A 16,968-nucleotide genomic window follows, 5' to 3' on the forward strand; every position below is an offset into this window, starting at 1 on the left:
ATCTTGCCTTGGCATGTCAGGGTGCGAGAAGGCAGCTGGCTGGTGGTGGATCATGATGGGTCATGCAGATGGGATGGTTGTTCAGGTCAGGTCAGGTATGGGAGCATGTGCCAGAACAGCGCGTCGCTGCGTCCACTTTCCGCCGGTACTCCAGAGGCCTCCGTCTGGCCATCCCCCAGGCAGATGCCAGGCCCATCCCCATCTCCTTGAGATGATGGTCAACCTGCTGTAACCATGAGGCACGTGGTCGGCCCACTGGCCTCCTCCACTCATGAGACTCCCTCGCTGAGAGAATCTGGTGAGCAGGATCAGCGTCAGGAAAACGAGCCACATGTCCATACAGCCGCAGCTGACGCTCACGGACTATGCAGGTAACAAATCTCATCCGAGTCTCTCTCAGCAACCGCTCGTTGGACACAAAATCCGACCAGCGATAGCCAAGGATTCTCCGAAGAGACCTGGTACCAAAGGAATTAAGTCTCCGTCTCAGATCCTTGGTCAAAGTCCAAGTCTCGCACCCATAGAGCAAGACTGGAAGTACCAAGGACCTGAAGACTCGGACTTTCGTCCTCCCGCACAGGTACCGGCAGCGCCACACCCCATGATCCAGTGAATCCATGACTCCCCAGGCCCGACCCAGACGTCTATTGACCTCCGGCTCACAACCTGCGGAGACATGAATATCACTGCCAAGGTAAGTGAATCTATCCACGACCTCAACATCCTCACCACAAACAGACACAGACAGGACAGCAGCATCCAAGATGTCACCGAAAGCCTGGATCTTTGTTTTGACCCAAGAAATCCGTAATCCCAACGGCTCCGACTCCTCATTCAGCACCTCGAGGGCCCCCAAGAGGATGTCTAAAGTCTCCGCAAAGATGACTGCATCATCTGCAAAATCAAGGTCCGAGATCTTGACATTGCCAAACGATGCACCGCAACTTGATCTCTCCGACATCCTCCCAAAAATCCAGTCCATACAAGTGCTGAAAAGTGTGGGGGCAAGTACACATCCCTGACGAACTCCAGTAACAACTGGAAATAAGTCAGAGGCGGTACCACCACACTTCACAGCACTCTCAGTACCAGAGTAGAGTTCAGACATCAGATCGATCAGTTTTGGTGGCACCCCACGAAGACCAAGAATCCTCCAGAGGACATCCCGATTCACTGAATCGAACGCTTTACAGAGATCAACATAGGCTGCAAGCAGCCCCTGCCGAAACTCTCGCCTGCGTTCGGTGAGTACACGAAGTGCAAGGATACGGTCAATCGTTGACCTCTTTGGTGTAAAGCCTGACTGCTCTGGACGCTGGTGCTCAAGCAGATGGTGGCGAACCCTATCAAGAATTATCCGAGCAAAGACCTTGCCCGGCACTGAGAGCAGCGTCACCCCTCGGTAGTTGTTGCAGTCTTGGCGATCACCCTTCCCTTTCCAGAGAGGGACAACAAGGCCCCTCTTCCAGTCAGTTGGGATGATGCCTGTGTTCCAGGCAGAGCACAAAACTGCATGCAACGACGCGAGTGCAGCATTTCCACCAGCCTTGAGAAGTTCGGCATGGATGCCACAGATCCCTGGAGCTTTGCCCCGTTTCAACTGGTTCACCGCAGCCCGTGTTTCCACAAGCGATGGTGGACCACAGTTGATTCGAGGGTCAGCAACAGGGATTGTAACACCCTTGACGTCCAACTCGACAGCTGGGGGATCAGCCTGGTACAACCGCTCGAAGTAACCGGCCCAGCGGGCCTTCACTTCAGACTCCTCTGTCAAGAGCCTACCACTCTCTGCTCGAACTGCAGTGCTCCGAGGGATGGGCTTGGATGAACGTAATGCGCGAATTCCCCTGTAAGCGGGACGAGAATCACCTGTCCACAGGTGATGCTCTACCCCCTCACAGATTCCTCGCACATAGGCCTCCTTGTCCACCCTCAGTGCACATACAGTTTTACGCCTCAGCTCCCTGAACAGCTCAGCTCTGCCATTCAGCCTGGCCCTGCGACTCTGGTCAATGGTATCCAGTGTCCCTTGAGAGACAAAATTCTTCTTTGCCCTGCGGTGAACTCCAAGGCATCCACCGGCAACATCAAGGACGGTGGTCTTGAAGGTGTTCCCCAACTCTTCAGGACCCCCCCAAAGCACCCAGACCCCCCAAGTGTCCACTCAGCCTGTTCGCAAACTCCTCAGCTACTCTCTCATCCCTGAGCTTGGCAACATCCAGCCTAGGCTGGGATGGTACCATTCTCCAGGATTTAAGGTGCACCTTTAGAGTTGCTACAACAAGCCTGTGGTCAGTATTGAGGAACTGAGCACTCCGGTAGACCCTGCAGTTCTGGATCATCCTCCAGCGACCGTCAATGAGGACATGGTCAATCTCCTTTGCCACACCGCCAGCGTTGGAATACCAAGTCCAGCGATGAGCTTGCGGGCGCTGAAACCATGAACCAGCCACCCTAAGTCCATGACTTCTTGCAAAGTCAAGGAACTTAGTGCTATTCTGGTTCATAGTTCCTGACCCATGGGGACCAACACACACCTCATAACCATCCCTATCAGTTCCAGTCGATGCATTGAAATCCCCCAAGACTAGAAGTGTATCTCGTCTGGGGCACTGATCAACCACAGACTCGAGTGTGGCGTAGAATGTGTCCTTCACGGTAACATCACTCAACTCAGTCGGAGCATAAATAGAGACCAGGGAAATGACACCTAAGGAGTGACGAATCCTTAATCTCATAATACGCTCGTTGACCGGTGTTACCTCAATTATCATTGGGGTCAGCTTATTGGACACAGCTACAGCAACTCCTTGGGTATGGTAACCATCAGAGCGACCAGACCAATAGTAGGTGTAACCACCCACCATTATCTCGCCGCAATCCGGTCTCCGAACCTCAGAGAGAGCTGCAACCCCGATGTCCAAACGCTTGAGCTCAGATGATAACAGAGACAGGTGATCATCCTCTCTTAGGGATAGGACATTCCAGGCACCCACCCGAAGGGACCGCCTCAGGTTAACCCAAGGAGACCGCCGTCTGGTGGACGACACCTCAGCACCACTCCGACACACTCTCCCGCAATCTGACCCAGGGATGTTACCCCGTGGTTTCCCTCCTATCAAAGATTGGGGGTCCCGAAGGCTTTGCCCCAATCCCATCATCCGGTGAGCTGCCCTGCGAAGGGAAGCTGCACAGGAGGTACTCCCACGGAGTGGGTTTTCAGATTTTTTTGCGTTTTTGCGTTTTGCGGAATGAAGCGTTTTACGGTGGCTGGAGTGCAAATCCTGCCACCAACCTCCTAATAAGAAGTAACCCAACTGCAGGAGGACGTCCGCAGACACAGTTGGGCACTAGATATGGATGGCCGTTGGCTCACAAGGAGCTCCTCCGCCCTTTGATGGTTGTTCGATGGCTTGTTGGAGGGTTCGTTGGATGTAAAGATTTAATAACCTAACTAAAAAGAAATCGCAACGCACGCCTTTGATTGTCCCACTTGACAAAAGGAAAGGGATCTGACGACACACATACTTAACGACATAACTGACTTTTGGGACATCTGTATGTTGAATGCTTATGCTTTCCAGATCCGTAACAATATGTATATATATATATATATATATATATATATATATATATATATATATATATATATATATATATATATATATATTGTTGTGGTTACCAAATTCGCAAACCACCATTCAGGTCCCTTAGGTGAGATATCTCGGTAAGTATATGTGTAGTTAGGCCCAAACCCGTTGTCTAGTGGGAATACATGTCATTCATGCGTGCTGCGACTCTTCAGGATAGCCGTTTTTCTTTTGCTATCTTTATTTTGGACCAACCGCCATGATTACCACCACCAACCACGTCTCAACAGTCGTCACAACATCAACCACCCACCACAACGCCGCTTCACCACAACAGCCACGACCTTTCCCGTCACACCTCGCAACCGTCGCATCGCCACCGTTCTTGCGCCGCTTGTGGGCACCGGTATTGGACTCGTGCAGGGCGCGTGCCGAACAGCGTGTACAAAACCACGGATTTTCCGCTCCAAAAACGGATCAAAAACGACACACGCCCACTTTTGTTCCGTCCAATCGGTGAGCGAGGGGCGATTTGGCCCCGCCTCCAGGGCGTTGGAGGGCGGTCGCTATATGCAAATTCATGGATCAAAATGCATTCACGCCCACTTTTTCTCGGGCCAATGGGGAGCGAGGTGAAAGGTCGAAGGCAGGGGGTCAAAGGCGAAGCCACGGGGCTTATATAAGCGGCTGCGTTCGTCAGAAAAGGGTGGTTGGTCGTCGTCGTCGTCGTGTGCGTTGGAGTCGGAGCGAAGAGGACGGAGCTGTGGAGAGGCGGCGAAGGCAGACGAGGGGGTGCTCGCGTCGTGCCGGGAGCTGCACACCAGGGAGGCCGACGGCGCGACCTGGTCGAGGTGGAGACGCTCGTCGCGGGACTCGAGACAGAGTAAAAATCCTCCTTTCCCCGAGCATCAGCAACCCCCTCCTGTTTCCCCCCGCGCTGAGATAGTGCGACCAAGGGGGGCCCCCTTCCCACCCCCTACCAGACACTGTCCGCGAGGCCCGCGGAGTTGAGGCACCATCGCCGCTCCGCGTCTCATCACCAGACGGGTAGGCCCGACCCGGTCTCGGCCTCAGGCCCGCCTCATCCTTGAGGGTGTTCTTTTTCTTGGTTTTGGGTATGTGTTGTCGGCGCCGTCTGTGAAGTAGAATTGTATAAGTGTTGCCGTGTGCTCGGTAGTCGGATAGCTCTGCATTGTGTCTTCGCTTTTACATTTGCTTTTTGTGTAAAATTGCATTGTGTTTCTCTTCTTTTCTATGTGCTTTTGGTGGAATTGTATATGTGTGCTCTCCGTTCATCGCGAATAAATGTGCTTTATGTTGAACTGCTTTCCCGCTTCGCTTCGTCATTTCTTTCATTGAATCCTCATCTTGCTTCACGTAAAGGGTTGGTAGTGGGCTGAATACGCCCGATAATTAATCGAACTGTCGAGGCCGACGATAACACCGCTCGGTTATCCCGATAGTACGGAACGGGTCGCTTAAGTGGCCCGTGTCCGAAGTCGACCTGCGGCGAGGTGCGATCGCCCGGTCTACCCTCCGTGTGGGTACTTGGGTAGGTCGAATTTGGCGAGCAACCCTATCCCACGCGGGGGCCGATTGGCTCGATCGCGGTGAGACCGAAAGGTCCACCCGTGACTGGTTCCCGGCGTTAGTCCGAGAGGGTCACGACTGGATTGTCCGTCCGGTGGGCGACGTGCCGCGATTCGAGTTACGTGGCCGTCAGCACGCCGGCGGGCGCGAATCCGTAACACTGGTGTCAGGTCGTGCGATACAAATCCATCGCCCTCCTCGTGGCACTGGTAACGGAGAACGGGAAAACGGGCTGTCCTGTCTCCAATTAAATTCACGGGAATCGGTCCAGGGGTGAGAGAAGCGACCCCCGATTCCCTCCAAATTACGAGCGATTCAAATTAACCCTTTAAGAGAAGCAAGATGGCGTCTCAAGGCGAGCGGGAGCCGGGGGTATTAGAAATGGATGTAGAATGTGTAGAATCCATGGCTCAGGATGAAATCCCCGTGCAGGAAATGTTGGTTGTACAAGAAAACGAACTCGCCCAACTGAACCCAGAGCCCGAAATGGGTGCGGCAGCGGCCGCGGTGTATGACACCTCCCCTCCCCCTCTCCACCAAAACCCCCCCCCCGACCCTTGCCGAAACGGCTCACCCAAGCGCACCCGACATGGCCCAGCTATGCGCCATGCTGGCGGCAATGAACAAACAAATGAACGAAAAGATGGATGCGAATACACAAAAATTGGATGCGAATACACAACAAATGAACGGAATGGAAACAAACATGAAGGAAGAAATGAAAGAGCTGCGGGGTGAGACGCAGAACATGGGCCGATGCCTGCAGGCGGGCATGAAGGCCGTGACCAGGGAGCTGGGAATGGCGACTCCACGTGTGGGAGAAAACGAGCTGGAAGGGGGTGCAACGGCTGACAGGCCCGCGGTGGAGGCGGGTAAAAAAATAATTCGGGGGGCGTGTTGGGCGAGGGTCGTGACAGAAGAATCGACGGTGACCAAAAGGGAAAAATTAAATGGGGAGACCAAGACGTGTGAGACGAGACACGAGACGACGACAACAGAAACTTATAAATGTATAGAGACACGGGAGATAGAGGGTGAATTGTGTGGTGTAGTCAGGCCCACGGGGAGGGGCATGATGATGATGCATGATGGGCGTGATGGTGGAGGAGTGGCCGTGGGGTTCGGCGAGGGATATGAGGTGTGCACGCCGTCTGAGGTGTCGTAGTAATACTGGAGTCGGCCGGGCTGTGTTGCACGAGTGCGAGCCAGGGCGTACTGTGCCCGCGGCTCTCCTTTATTCCGTACGCGGTACACTCACGAGCCGGCCGACTCCAGTATTACTACGACACCTCAGACGGCGTGCACACCTCATATCCCTCGCCGAACCCCACGGCCACTCCTCCACCATCACGCCCATCATGCATCATCATCATGCCCCTCCCCGTGGGCCTGACTACACCACAAGTGCCGCGAGTCACGCAGCCCGGAGTCCGAGCGGTGGCTCAAGTGCCGCAGGTCGCACGCGCGCCTGGCGGTGCGGGACGAGGGGCACCGCAGCACGATCGCACCGGGAGCGAAGGGGCACCGCAGCACAGTCGCACCGGGAGCGAGGGGGCACCGCAGCACGGTCGCGCCTGGAGCGAGGGGGCACCGCAGCACGGTCGCGCCTGGAGCGAAGGGACTTTCCGCGGCTGCTGGGGGTGTGGGGGTCCGCACCTGCGACAAATGTGCCCGTATAAGAACACCGTGTGTTTGCATTGTCACAAGGTGGGACATTTGAAGCGTGTGTGTCGGATGGCGGGAGCCTCCGTTGGGGTCATGGGTGACGAGGTGCGAGAGGACCCCAGTGACCTGGAGATCGGCCTGCAACCGGGGCCTGACAATGCCGGCGAACCAGAGCGGGAGATGCAACCACGGTTGAGTCTGTTTTCCGTTGGTTCGGAGATAACGACGCCTTTCACGGTTGAAGTCGAAGTGAATGGCCAACCTACTGTGTTTTGCGTGGATACCGGGGCTGCGGTGTCGGTCATGGGTGAGCGGGCGGCTCGTGGTCTTCGCGGTATTCGCCTGGTCAAGACGGCCTTGTCGTTATACACGTACACCGGTGAAGCGATTGCACCGCTTGCGAGGGCCGACGTCTCAGTGCGCTACCGAGATCGACGCGCCCGGCTCTCGGTGTTCGTTGTACGAGGGGAGGTTAGCGCGAGAGGTCATTACGACCTTGGCCAGGGTCATGTCAGCATGGGCCACCTGGGGGGGGGTTTTTGCTGCATAATGCCGCTGTGCTTCTCATTTTGCTGCTTCATATCGGTAACGCGGTCAGACCTGACCTTTGCTGCTCCACTCGCTCGCATCGACACATTATATGATGTGGTGTGCTATTATACTTTGTTATTTTCATTTTATTTCCATGATTATTATACGAAATCCTTCGTGTTCTGCATGCTTCTTATAATACTGATCATTTAATAATCATACTTTTAGGAGGGAGGAGTGTGGTGTAGTCAGGCCCACGGGGAGGGGCATGATGATGATGCATGATGGGCGTGATGGTGGAGGAGTGGCCGTGGGGTTCGGCGAGGGATATGAGGTGTGCACGCCGTCTGAGGTGTCGTAGTAATACTGGAGTCGGCCGGGCTGTGTTGCACGAGTGCGAGCCAGGGCGTACTGTGCCCGCGGCTCTCCTTTATTCCGTACGCGGTACACTCACGAGCCGGCCGACTCCAGTATTACTACGACACCTCAGACGGCGTGCACACCTCATATCCCTCGCCGAACCCCACGGCCACTCCTCCACCATCACGCCCATCATGCATCATCATCATGCCCCTCCCCGTGGGCCTGACTACACCACAAGTGCCGCGAGTCACGCAGCCCGGAGTCCGAGCGGTGGCTCAAGTGCCGCAGGTCGCACGCGCGCCTGGCGGTGCGGGACGAGGGGCACCGCAGCACGATCGCACCGGGAGCGAAGGGGCACCGCAGCACAGTCGCACCGGGAGCGAGGGGGCACCGCAGCACGGTCGCGCCTGGAGCGAGGGGGCACCGCAGCACGGTCGCGCCTGGAGCGAAGGGACTTTCCGCGGCTGCTGGGGGTGTGGGGGTCCGCACCTGCGACAAATGTGCCCGTATAAGAACACCGTGTGTTTGCATTGTCACAAGGTGGGACATTTGAAGCGTGTGTGTCGGATGGCGGAGCCTCCGTTGGGGTCATGGGTGACGAGGTGCGAGAGGACCCCAGTGACCTGGAGATCGGCCTGCAACCGGGGCCTGACAATGCCGGCGAACCAGAGCGGGAGATGCAACCACGGTTGAGTCTGTTTTCCGTTGGTTCGGAGATAACGACGCCTTTCACGGTTGAAGTCGAAGTGAATGGCCAACCTACTGTGTTTTGCGTGGATACCGGGGCTGCGGTGTCGGTCATGGGTGAGCGGGCGGCTCGTGGTCTTCGCGGTATTCGCCTGGTCAAGACGGCCTTGTCGTTATACACGTACACCGGTGAAGCGATTGCACCGCTTGCGAGGGCCGACGTCTCAGTGCGCTACCGAGATCGACGCGCCCGGCTCTCGGTGTTCGTTGTACGAGGGGAGGTTAGCGCGAGAGGTCATTACGACCTTGGCCAGGGTCATGTCAGCATGGGCCACCTGGGGGGGGGGCGTTTTTGCTGCATAATGCCGCTGTGCTTCTCATTTTGCTGCTTCATATCGGTAACGCGGTCAGACCTGACCTTTGCTGCTCCACTCGCTCGCATCGACACATTATATGATGTGGTGTGCTATTATACTTTGTTATTTTCATTTTATTTCCATGATTATTATACGAAATCCTTCGTGTTCTGCATGCTTCTTATAATACTGATCATTTAATAATCATACTTTTAGGAGGGAGGAGTGTGGTGTAGTCAGGCCCACGGGGAGGGGCATGATGATGATGCATGATGGGCGTGATGGTGGAGGAGTGGCCGTGGGGTTCGGCGAGGGATATGAGGTGTGCACGCCGTCTGAGGTGTCGTAGTAATACTGGAGTCGGCCGGCTCGTGAGTGTACCGCGTACGGAATAAAGGAGAGCCGCGGGCACAGTACGCCCTGGCTCGCACTCGTGCAACACAGCCCGGCTCGACTGTTCCTCCGCGTCGTGTCTGCCTGCTAAGCATCCCCCATCCCAGTACAGTACAAATTGGACGGGGTAAGTGACGCACACACACACACGGAGGTAGTGGAGGACCATGAGGTTGAGCTGGCGGACCGTGCAGGGACCCGGTGCGAGCAGCTGGATGGCCTCCTCCAGGAACGAGGGGAGGGAGTCTGCCCCCTTGAGGCGAGTCACGACCAGGTGAGTTCGGTCGTGCTTCGCGAGGTTGAGGGGACGAGTGCTGTGGACAGGTGCACGGAGAGCTTGGGGGGTATAGAGGCCCCGGAGACCCTTGTGGGGACACGAATCCCCAGTGTGGTTGTCCCGGTGTGTGTGGTGCAAGGTGTGAGTGCGTCCCCGTGTGTGGAAGCGACCCCGTGTGTGAGTGGTGTGGTGGCGATGGTGCCGGAGTACGTGCTTCCCAGCACGCCGTGTGTGGGTGAGGCACCGTGTGTGGATGAGGCACCGTGTGTGAGTGAGGCCGTGTGTGTGGATGAAACGGCCAGTATGAGTGAGGCACCGCGGGTGAGTGCCCCCGCGTGTGTGAGTGAGGCACGGAGCGTGGATGAGGCACCGCGGGTGAGTGCCCCCGCGTGTGTAAGTAGTATGGTTTGTGTGAGTAGTGAGGCACGCGTGAGTGAACGGCCGAATGCAAGGGAGACCGTGTGTGTGAGAGAGCGGTATGTGAGGGAGATGTCGGTTGGCATGCGGGAGCACGCAGCCGCGTCTCCCGGTGTGAATGTGATGGAGTGGAGTGTGTGCGTCGTAACACGCAGGTGTGCGTGGGTTGAATGGCGACGACGACGACAGAGGAAAGAAAGCCGGGTGGCGGCTGTAGTTGTTTCGGGAACAGTGCCGGGTTCACCCAGCAGTGAGCACGAGGTTCGTGCTGTGCAACGCACGAGACCACCACGTGCTCGCTTGCGAGAGTGAAGTCCCGGTCCGGAAACGCACGCGGTGGATTTGCCGATCCCGCGGACGGACAAAGTTTAGGCAGGATAATGGATTTGGACCGGACGGGTTCTCCACGCGATCGTGTGTGTTAAGCTCCAACGGGCAAAGCACATGTGTTCGCGTGGGGAACCCCTCGAGACGTGGGGCTTGTGTTTTTTTTTATGCGCACGGTGACGCCATGGCTGCACGTGGGGTTGGAATCCGGCAGGAGGGGTATCCCTGCCGGATGGTACCGTCCAAGGGGGGACGAGGAACACGTGCAGCTGCATGACGTCACGGGCAGGTGCCAAGTGCGCGAGTTGCCGCGCTGGTGCTGCGCATGAAAAAAAAACAAAAAAAAACCAGCAAGCCTCACTTTCGGGTGCACAGGATTCCTGGGCAAGGGGTGGAAGACCCCCTTGACCTAGGGCACAGGATGGAAACTAGTTAGGGGGAAGGGTTAGCATAGCTAGACCGACTTCATGGGGCAGGGGTAAGTCCTCATGGAGTCCGTGGAATGGATTAGTTAGAGGGATGATAGCGAGATATAGGTTGGGTAAATAATTTTTGGGACATTTGAGACAGTGACAGACTTGTGGATGTGTAGTGGGGATGTAGTTTAGCGACGTAGTGTTAAAAGGAACGTGCTACTAGTTTAAGGGACGACGTGGGAGCACGAGTTAGTTAGGGGATGTAGTTAGGAGGATGGCAGAGTTCAGCGGTGTGTGTGTTGAAGAGTTGTTGGTGAGTTATGAGGTGGAGGAATGTGCTTGGTGAGTGAGTGAGGCCAGCGGGTCTGTGTGTATGGAGCGAATGGGGAATGCATGGTGCGATGAGTGATTGGGGGGAGGAGTGACTCCCGCCCAAGGGACCCCGGGGTCAGAGTAAAGTGAGTTAGCTGGGTTAGTCAAATTGAAAAATGGAGGTCGTTTTGTTGTTGGTGGGAAAGTAGGCTCGAGACCCATTTGGAGGGGTGCAGGAGCCCTGTTGACGGGCTTGGGAGCGTGGCTGCGAAAGGTGAGTATCGCTGAGTGGGTACCCCTGGCACCAGGCTAGTCGGCCGCGGTAGGCCATGGGCCCATGGGGGGCCGGGATAGAGTAGTGGGCACGGGTGCGCCTGCTTGGTGCGGGGGCCTGGGGCGCCATTAGCCGCGTGGGCAGTGTTGTGGGCACGGGTGACCCTCGGAAAGGGGCCCGGGAGGCCGGCCTGCCACGTGTGCGTTTCAGGGGAGGTGCCATGGGGGGCACTCCCCGGTGTTAGGGAGCTGGTAGGCTCGGAGGCAGTGTAGTGCCCGGGGGTGCCATAGCGGGAGAATCGGCAGAGGGTCGTGCCTGCCAAAGGGAGCCACGTGTCCCAGCCAGGAGACCGTGTGAGGGCACGGAGAGAAAATTGGGGGGCGAGGCCCGAAATTGTGAGGACACCAACACAGGCGACGGGAATCTGGGTTGTTAGAACCAATAGTTTAAGCGAGAGGCGCTTGTTGAAAGCCCCGGGGTAGTTTAACAGTTAAATGGTTAGGGTAGATTAGGAGATGTACCCCTCCGTACCATCCATCCCCTCGTTCTCGTTGTGGGCCGCTGGACCCACTTTGGGTTAGATCGCTGAACTCTGGGGAGGCCATTCTGAGGCTTGAGTTGGGCCTTGACACAGGACGTTAGCTCTCCCTTACTCCGCTCCGGGAAGGGAACGTAGGGGTTGGGAGTAGGCTAGGTGACAGGATAGGTTAGCCGAACAAGGACGATAAAGGGGGTTAGGGGACGATTTATAGTGGGGAAGTAAAAAAAAAATAAAAATAAAAATAAAAAATAAGTTGGGGCTAAATTGGGGTTTGACAAATTAAGGGAGTGGGTATGTACAGTGACAGGCAAAGGCGATAGGTGGGAGGGAGACAGGTCGGAAGGTCCGAGCCCGCCTTCCAAGTGGCCAGCACCACCGCACTCCCTCCACCAACCTCCACTGAACGGCAAAGGCTGGCCAACTTCATCTGCTGGCTGTGTTGCTGCAAGGCCTTTGCCGGCCCACTTCATCGGCAGCTGTTGTGTTGCTGCAAGGCCTGTGCCGGCCAGTTCATCTGCTGGCTGTTTTTCTGCAAGGCCTGTGCCGGCCAGTTCATCTGCCGGCTGTGTTTGCCTGCAGCGGCCTTCTTCTGCGGGCTGTGTTTGCCTGCTGCCTTTGCCATGCCATGCCCACTGCCCACGTTCACCAGCCCCGTTCAATTTTGCTTTGCCCCCCCCCCCCCTGTTCATTTCCATGTGCGCCAGGATCCGCAAGGCAACAGTTTGCAAGCTGCGAGAACTGCCCTGTTGGCAGCTACAACACGGGCCTGCAGTGGCGGCCCGTGCACCGTGTTTGTGTTCATCCATCCATTCGTTGTGTTCATTGCGTGTGCCACTTGAGCTGGCACAGAGACTGCGTTTGTGCAGCCCATGCACCGTTGTGGTTCACTGCGTTCAGTTCAAAAAGGGAAGGCCTTGGACTGCGTGTGAGCAGCCAGCCACGTTCCCTGTCACCTGCATTGTTTTGAGCCAGAGACTGCATGCGAGCAGCCTGGCTCCCTGTTAACTGCTTTCTTTTTGCAGAGCTCATTGATCCTGGGCCATGGTTTAGTGTAAAATTTGTAAGTTAAGGTTAAGATGTACTGTAAATATGAGTGCGCCCCCTGGCATGTCTGTCCTAGCGCCGGCAATTTTATTTAAGTCGTCCGTGTGAATGAGTTTGTTTCGGTAGTTACGCAGCCCTCAGGTTATTTATTTTGGGGACACGAATACCATGAATGTCGCACTCAGGGATCCGTAGGTAAAACGTACTAGGGGAAAACTACACATGATGGCACACGAGAATTTGACGACTCGGGACGAGTCTGTAAAAAGGGGAGGGGGTAGTGTTGTGGTTACCAAATTCGCAAACCACCATTCAGGTCCCTGCGGTGAGATATCTCGGTAAGTATATGTGTAGTTAGGCCCAAACCCGTTGTCTAGTGGGAATACATGTCATTCATGCGTGCTGCGACTCTTCAGGATAGCCGTTTTTCTTTTGCTATCTTTATTTTGGACCAACCGCCATGATTACCACCACCAACCACGTCTCAACAGTCGTCACAACATCAACCACCCACCACAACGCCGCTTCACCACAACAGCCACGACCTTTCCCGTCACACCTCGCAACCGTCGCATCGCCACCGTTCTTGCGCCGCTTGTGGGTACCGGTATTGGACTCGTGCAGGGCGCGCGCCGAACAGCGTGTACAAAACCACGGATTTTCCGCTCCAAAAACGGATCAAAAACGACACACGCCCACTTTTGTTCCGTCCAATCGGTGAGCGAGGGGCGATTTGGCCCCGCCTCCAGGGCGTTGGAGGGCGGTCGCTATATGCAAATTCATGGATCAAAATGCATTCACGCCCACTTTTTCTCGGGCCAATGGGGAGCGAGGTGAAAGGTCGAAGGCAGGGGGTCAAAGGCGAAGCCACGGGGCTTATATAAGCGGCTGCGTTCGTCAGAAAAGGGTGGTTGGTCGTCGTCGTCGTCGTGTGCGTTGGAGTCGGAGCGAAGAGGACGGAGCTGTGGAGAGGCGGCGAAGGCAGACGAGGGGGTGCTCGCGTCGTGCCGGGAGCTGCACACCAGGGAGGCCGACGGCGCGACCTGGTCGAGGTGGAGACGCTCGTCGCGGGACTCGAGACAGAGTAAAAATCCTCCTTTCCCCGAGCATCAGCCACCCCCTCCTGTTTCCCCCCGCGCTGAGATAGTGCGACCAAGGGGGCCCCCTTCCCACCCCGACCAGACACTGTCCGCGAGGCCCGCGGAGTTGAGGCACCATCGCCGCTCCGCGTCTCATCACCAGACGGGTAGGCCCGACCCGGTCTCGGCCTCAGGCCCGCCTCATCCTTGAGGGTGTTCTTTTTCTTGGTTTTGGGTATGTGTTGTCGGCGCCGTCTGTGAAGTAGAATTGTATAAGTGTTGCCGTGTGCTCGGTAGTCGGATAGCTCTGCATTGTGTCTTCGCTTTTACATTTGCTTTTTGTGTAAAATTGCATTGTGTTTCTCTTCTTTTCTATGTGCTTTTGGTGGAATTGTATATGTGTGCTCTCCGTTCATCGCGAATAAATGTGCTTTATGTTGAACTGCTTTCCCGCTTCGCTTCGTCATTTCTTTCATTGAATCCTCATCTTGCTTCACGTAAAGGGTTGGTAGTGGGCTGAATACGCCCGATAATTAATCGAACCGTCGAGGCCGACGATAACACCGCTCGGTTATCCCGATAGTACGGAACGGGTCGCTTTAGTGGCCCGTGTCCGAAGTCGACCTGCGGCGAGGTGTGATCGCCCGGTCTACCCTCCGTGTGGGTACTTGGGTAGGTCGAATTTGGCGAGCAACCCTATCCCACGCGGGGGCCGATTGGCTCGATCGCGGTGAGACCGAAAGGTCCACCCGTGACTGGTTCCCGGCGTTAGTCCGAGAGGGTCACGACTGGATTGTCCGTCCGGTGGGCGACGTGCCGCGATTCGAGTTACGTGGCCGTCAGCACGCCGGCGGGCGCGAATCCGTAACAATATATATATATATATATATATATATATATATATATATATATATATATATATATATATATATATATATATACACATATACACATATACATTATTATATTTGTTGATTATGATGTACGTCATGTCCTCTTCAGAGAGCGTTGGTGCTGCCTCAGTAGTTTGCTAGCAAGGGTTATACTGGCTCGTTTGCCATTGCCTTTCCAATGTTTGTCCGTGTTCTATCCTTTATATGGGGAACCCCAAGGAAGGAGGTAGTAGGTACCAGGTGGGTTGCTATTTAAAAATAAATTATTATTTTGTTATGACGAGACCAGGGTTCGAACTTCCCATCTCTCAGACTCAGAGCAGACACTCAAAATTCAAACAACCACTCGTACAACAACCACCTCATACAACAAACACTCGTACAACAACCACTCGTACAACAACCACTCGTATAACAACCACTCGTACAACAACGACCTCGTACAACAACCACCTCGTACAACAATCACCTCTTGCAACAACCACTCGTACAACAATCACCTCTTACAACAACCACTCGTACAACAATCACCTCATACAACAACCACTCGTACAACAATCACCTCATACAACAACCACTCGTATAACAACCACCTCATACAACATCCACTCGTACAACATCCACTCGTACAACAACCACTCGTACAACAACCACCTCGTACAACAACCACTCGTATAACAACCACTCGAACAAGGAATCACTACCCAAAAGGTATTTACTACAATGACGTTGATTTTCACAAGTTCACAGCGATAGTAACACCAGTCCTGGAAAATGTTATTTCGTCAGAACGGTCTCATCAGCAAAACAAAATGGTTCATATTAAAGAGTGGGTTGGGGTGGTGGGGAGGGGGGAGGGGTGGGGAGGGGAGGGGGGAGGGGAGGGGGGAGGGGAGGAGAGAGGAGAGGGGAGAGGAGAGGGGAGAGGGGAGGGGAGGAGAGAGGAGAGGGGAGAGGAGATCGAGGGGTGATGAGCGCGGCGAACTTGGATCATTTCATTGCGAACACAAGTCTCCCAGTGTCTTCAACTCAATGGGCGCTGAGCGTCTCCATCACTCTTCCTCTGCCCCTTATTCACTCACTCCCTCTCTCCCTCACTCCCTCTCTCCCTCACTCCCTCTCTCTCTGTCGGAAACATCATCCGCGACCTCCTCGTCCTCCTCGTCCTCCTCCCGACCTCCTCCTCCCGACCTCCTCCTCCCCTCCTCCTCCTCCTTCTCCACCTCCCTTCCTCCTCCCATCCAGAAGGACCCATCGGCCCCTCCCACACCCCTCTGAACCCTCCCAAAATCTCGGCTCATTATTGTGAGTGCACGGCATGCCGGGACCTCAGTACCCTTGAGTGCAGCGCACAGCGAGTGCTCCACCTCGCTCGCCTCCCGATCCGAACTCCGATTTACAACCACCACGTGCTCCTAACATCACAACCATGCATCACGGAGCTGCGCTGCTGCTGCTGCTGCTGCTTCCATTGCCGCTGATGGGTGCTCCGTCTCCTCAGTCCGCCTGCTCGGGATCCTGCGAACGAGACCGCTGTCCCACCCTGCCCGGCTCCGGATGTCCGGCGGGGGTCCACCTCGACGCGTGCCGCTGCTGCGACGTGTGCATGCCCGGGGAAGGAGAACCGTGCGCGCCGCCAGGCTCCCAGAGCGCGTGCGGCCTCGGACTCACGTGCCGGGCCGTCGAGGGAAAGCGGAAGGCCAAGGGTGTGTGTTCGTGCAAACGCGCGGGACCGGTGTGCGGCGTCGACGGAAGCACGTACTCCTCGAGCTGCAAGCTGCACGTCGCTGGGGTCAAGGCGCTGCACGCGGGCAACTGTCGCTCAGGTGGGTGCGCGACCCACGGACGCGTTTCGCTCCGACACCCGAGGTGAGCACGTGACCCTGCGCTCATAGCGGGCCCGTTCCCAGCATCGCCCCAAATCACTCGAACCCTCTCGGCTCGCCGAGCTCCCGCAATCGGCCCATTCTCCAGGAACTCGGTGCATCCATTTGGCCAAAAGAGCTCACCGGGTGCCAAGGGTGTGTAAGGGTGTGTTCGTGCCGAGGGTGTGTAATTGTATGTTCGTGCCGAGGGTGTGTAATGGTGTGTTCGTGCTGAGGGTGTGTAATGGTATGTCCGTGCCGAGGGTGTGTAAGGGTGTTTTCCTGCCGAGGGTGTGTAAGGGTGTGTTCATGCCGAGGGTGTGTAAGGGCGTCTTCGTGCCGAGGGTG

At 55.9% G+C, this 16,968-nt stretch overlaps 1 protein-coding gene across 3 annotated transcripts in view; it reads left to right on the forward strand.

Annotated features, from left to right (window-relative positions):
* The first annotated feature begins 15,768 nt into the window (after positions 1–15,768).
* Positions 15,769–16,968, forward strand: part of LOC147014981 (serine protease HTRA1-like) — a 50,773-nt gene continuing 49,573 nt past the window's right edge. Inside the window, exon 1 of one of the 3 annotated variants that reach the window (XM_085849251.1) lies at positions 15,769–16,581. In XM_085849251.1, the coding sequence (XP_085705377.1) occupies positions 16,185–16,581 (397 nt within the window). In that variant the 5' untranslated portion in view covers positions 15,769–16,184. The remainder of the gene's footprint in view (positions 16,582–16,968) is intronic. The other 2 variants (XM_085849249.1, XM_085849250.1) reach the window with 2 other exon arrangements.

The sequence above is a fragment of the Eptatretus burgeri genome, chromosome 12, assembly GCF_056783735.1.
Source record: "Eptatretus burgeri isolate ZD-2024b chromosome 12, Ebu_testis_v1, whole genome shotgun sequence".
NCBI lineage: Eukaryota > Metazoa > Chordata > Myxini > Myxiniformes > Myxinidae > Eptatretus > Eptatretus burgeri.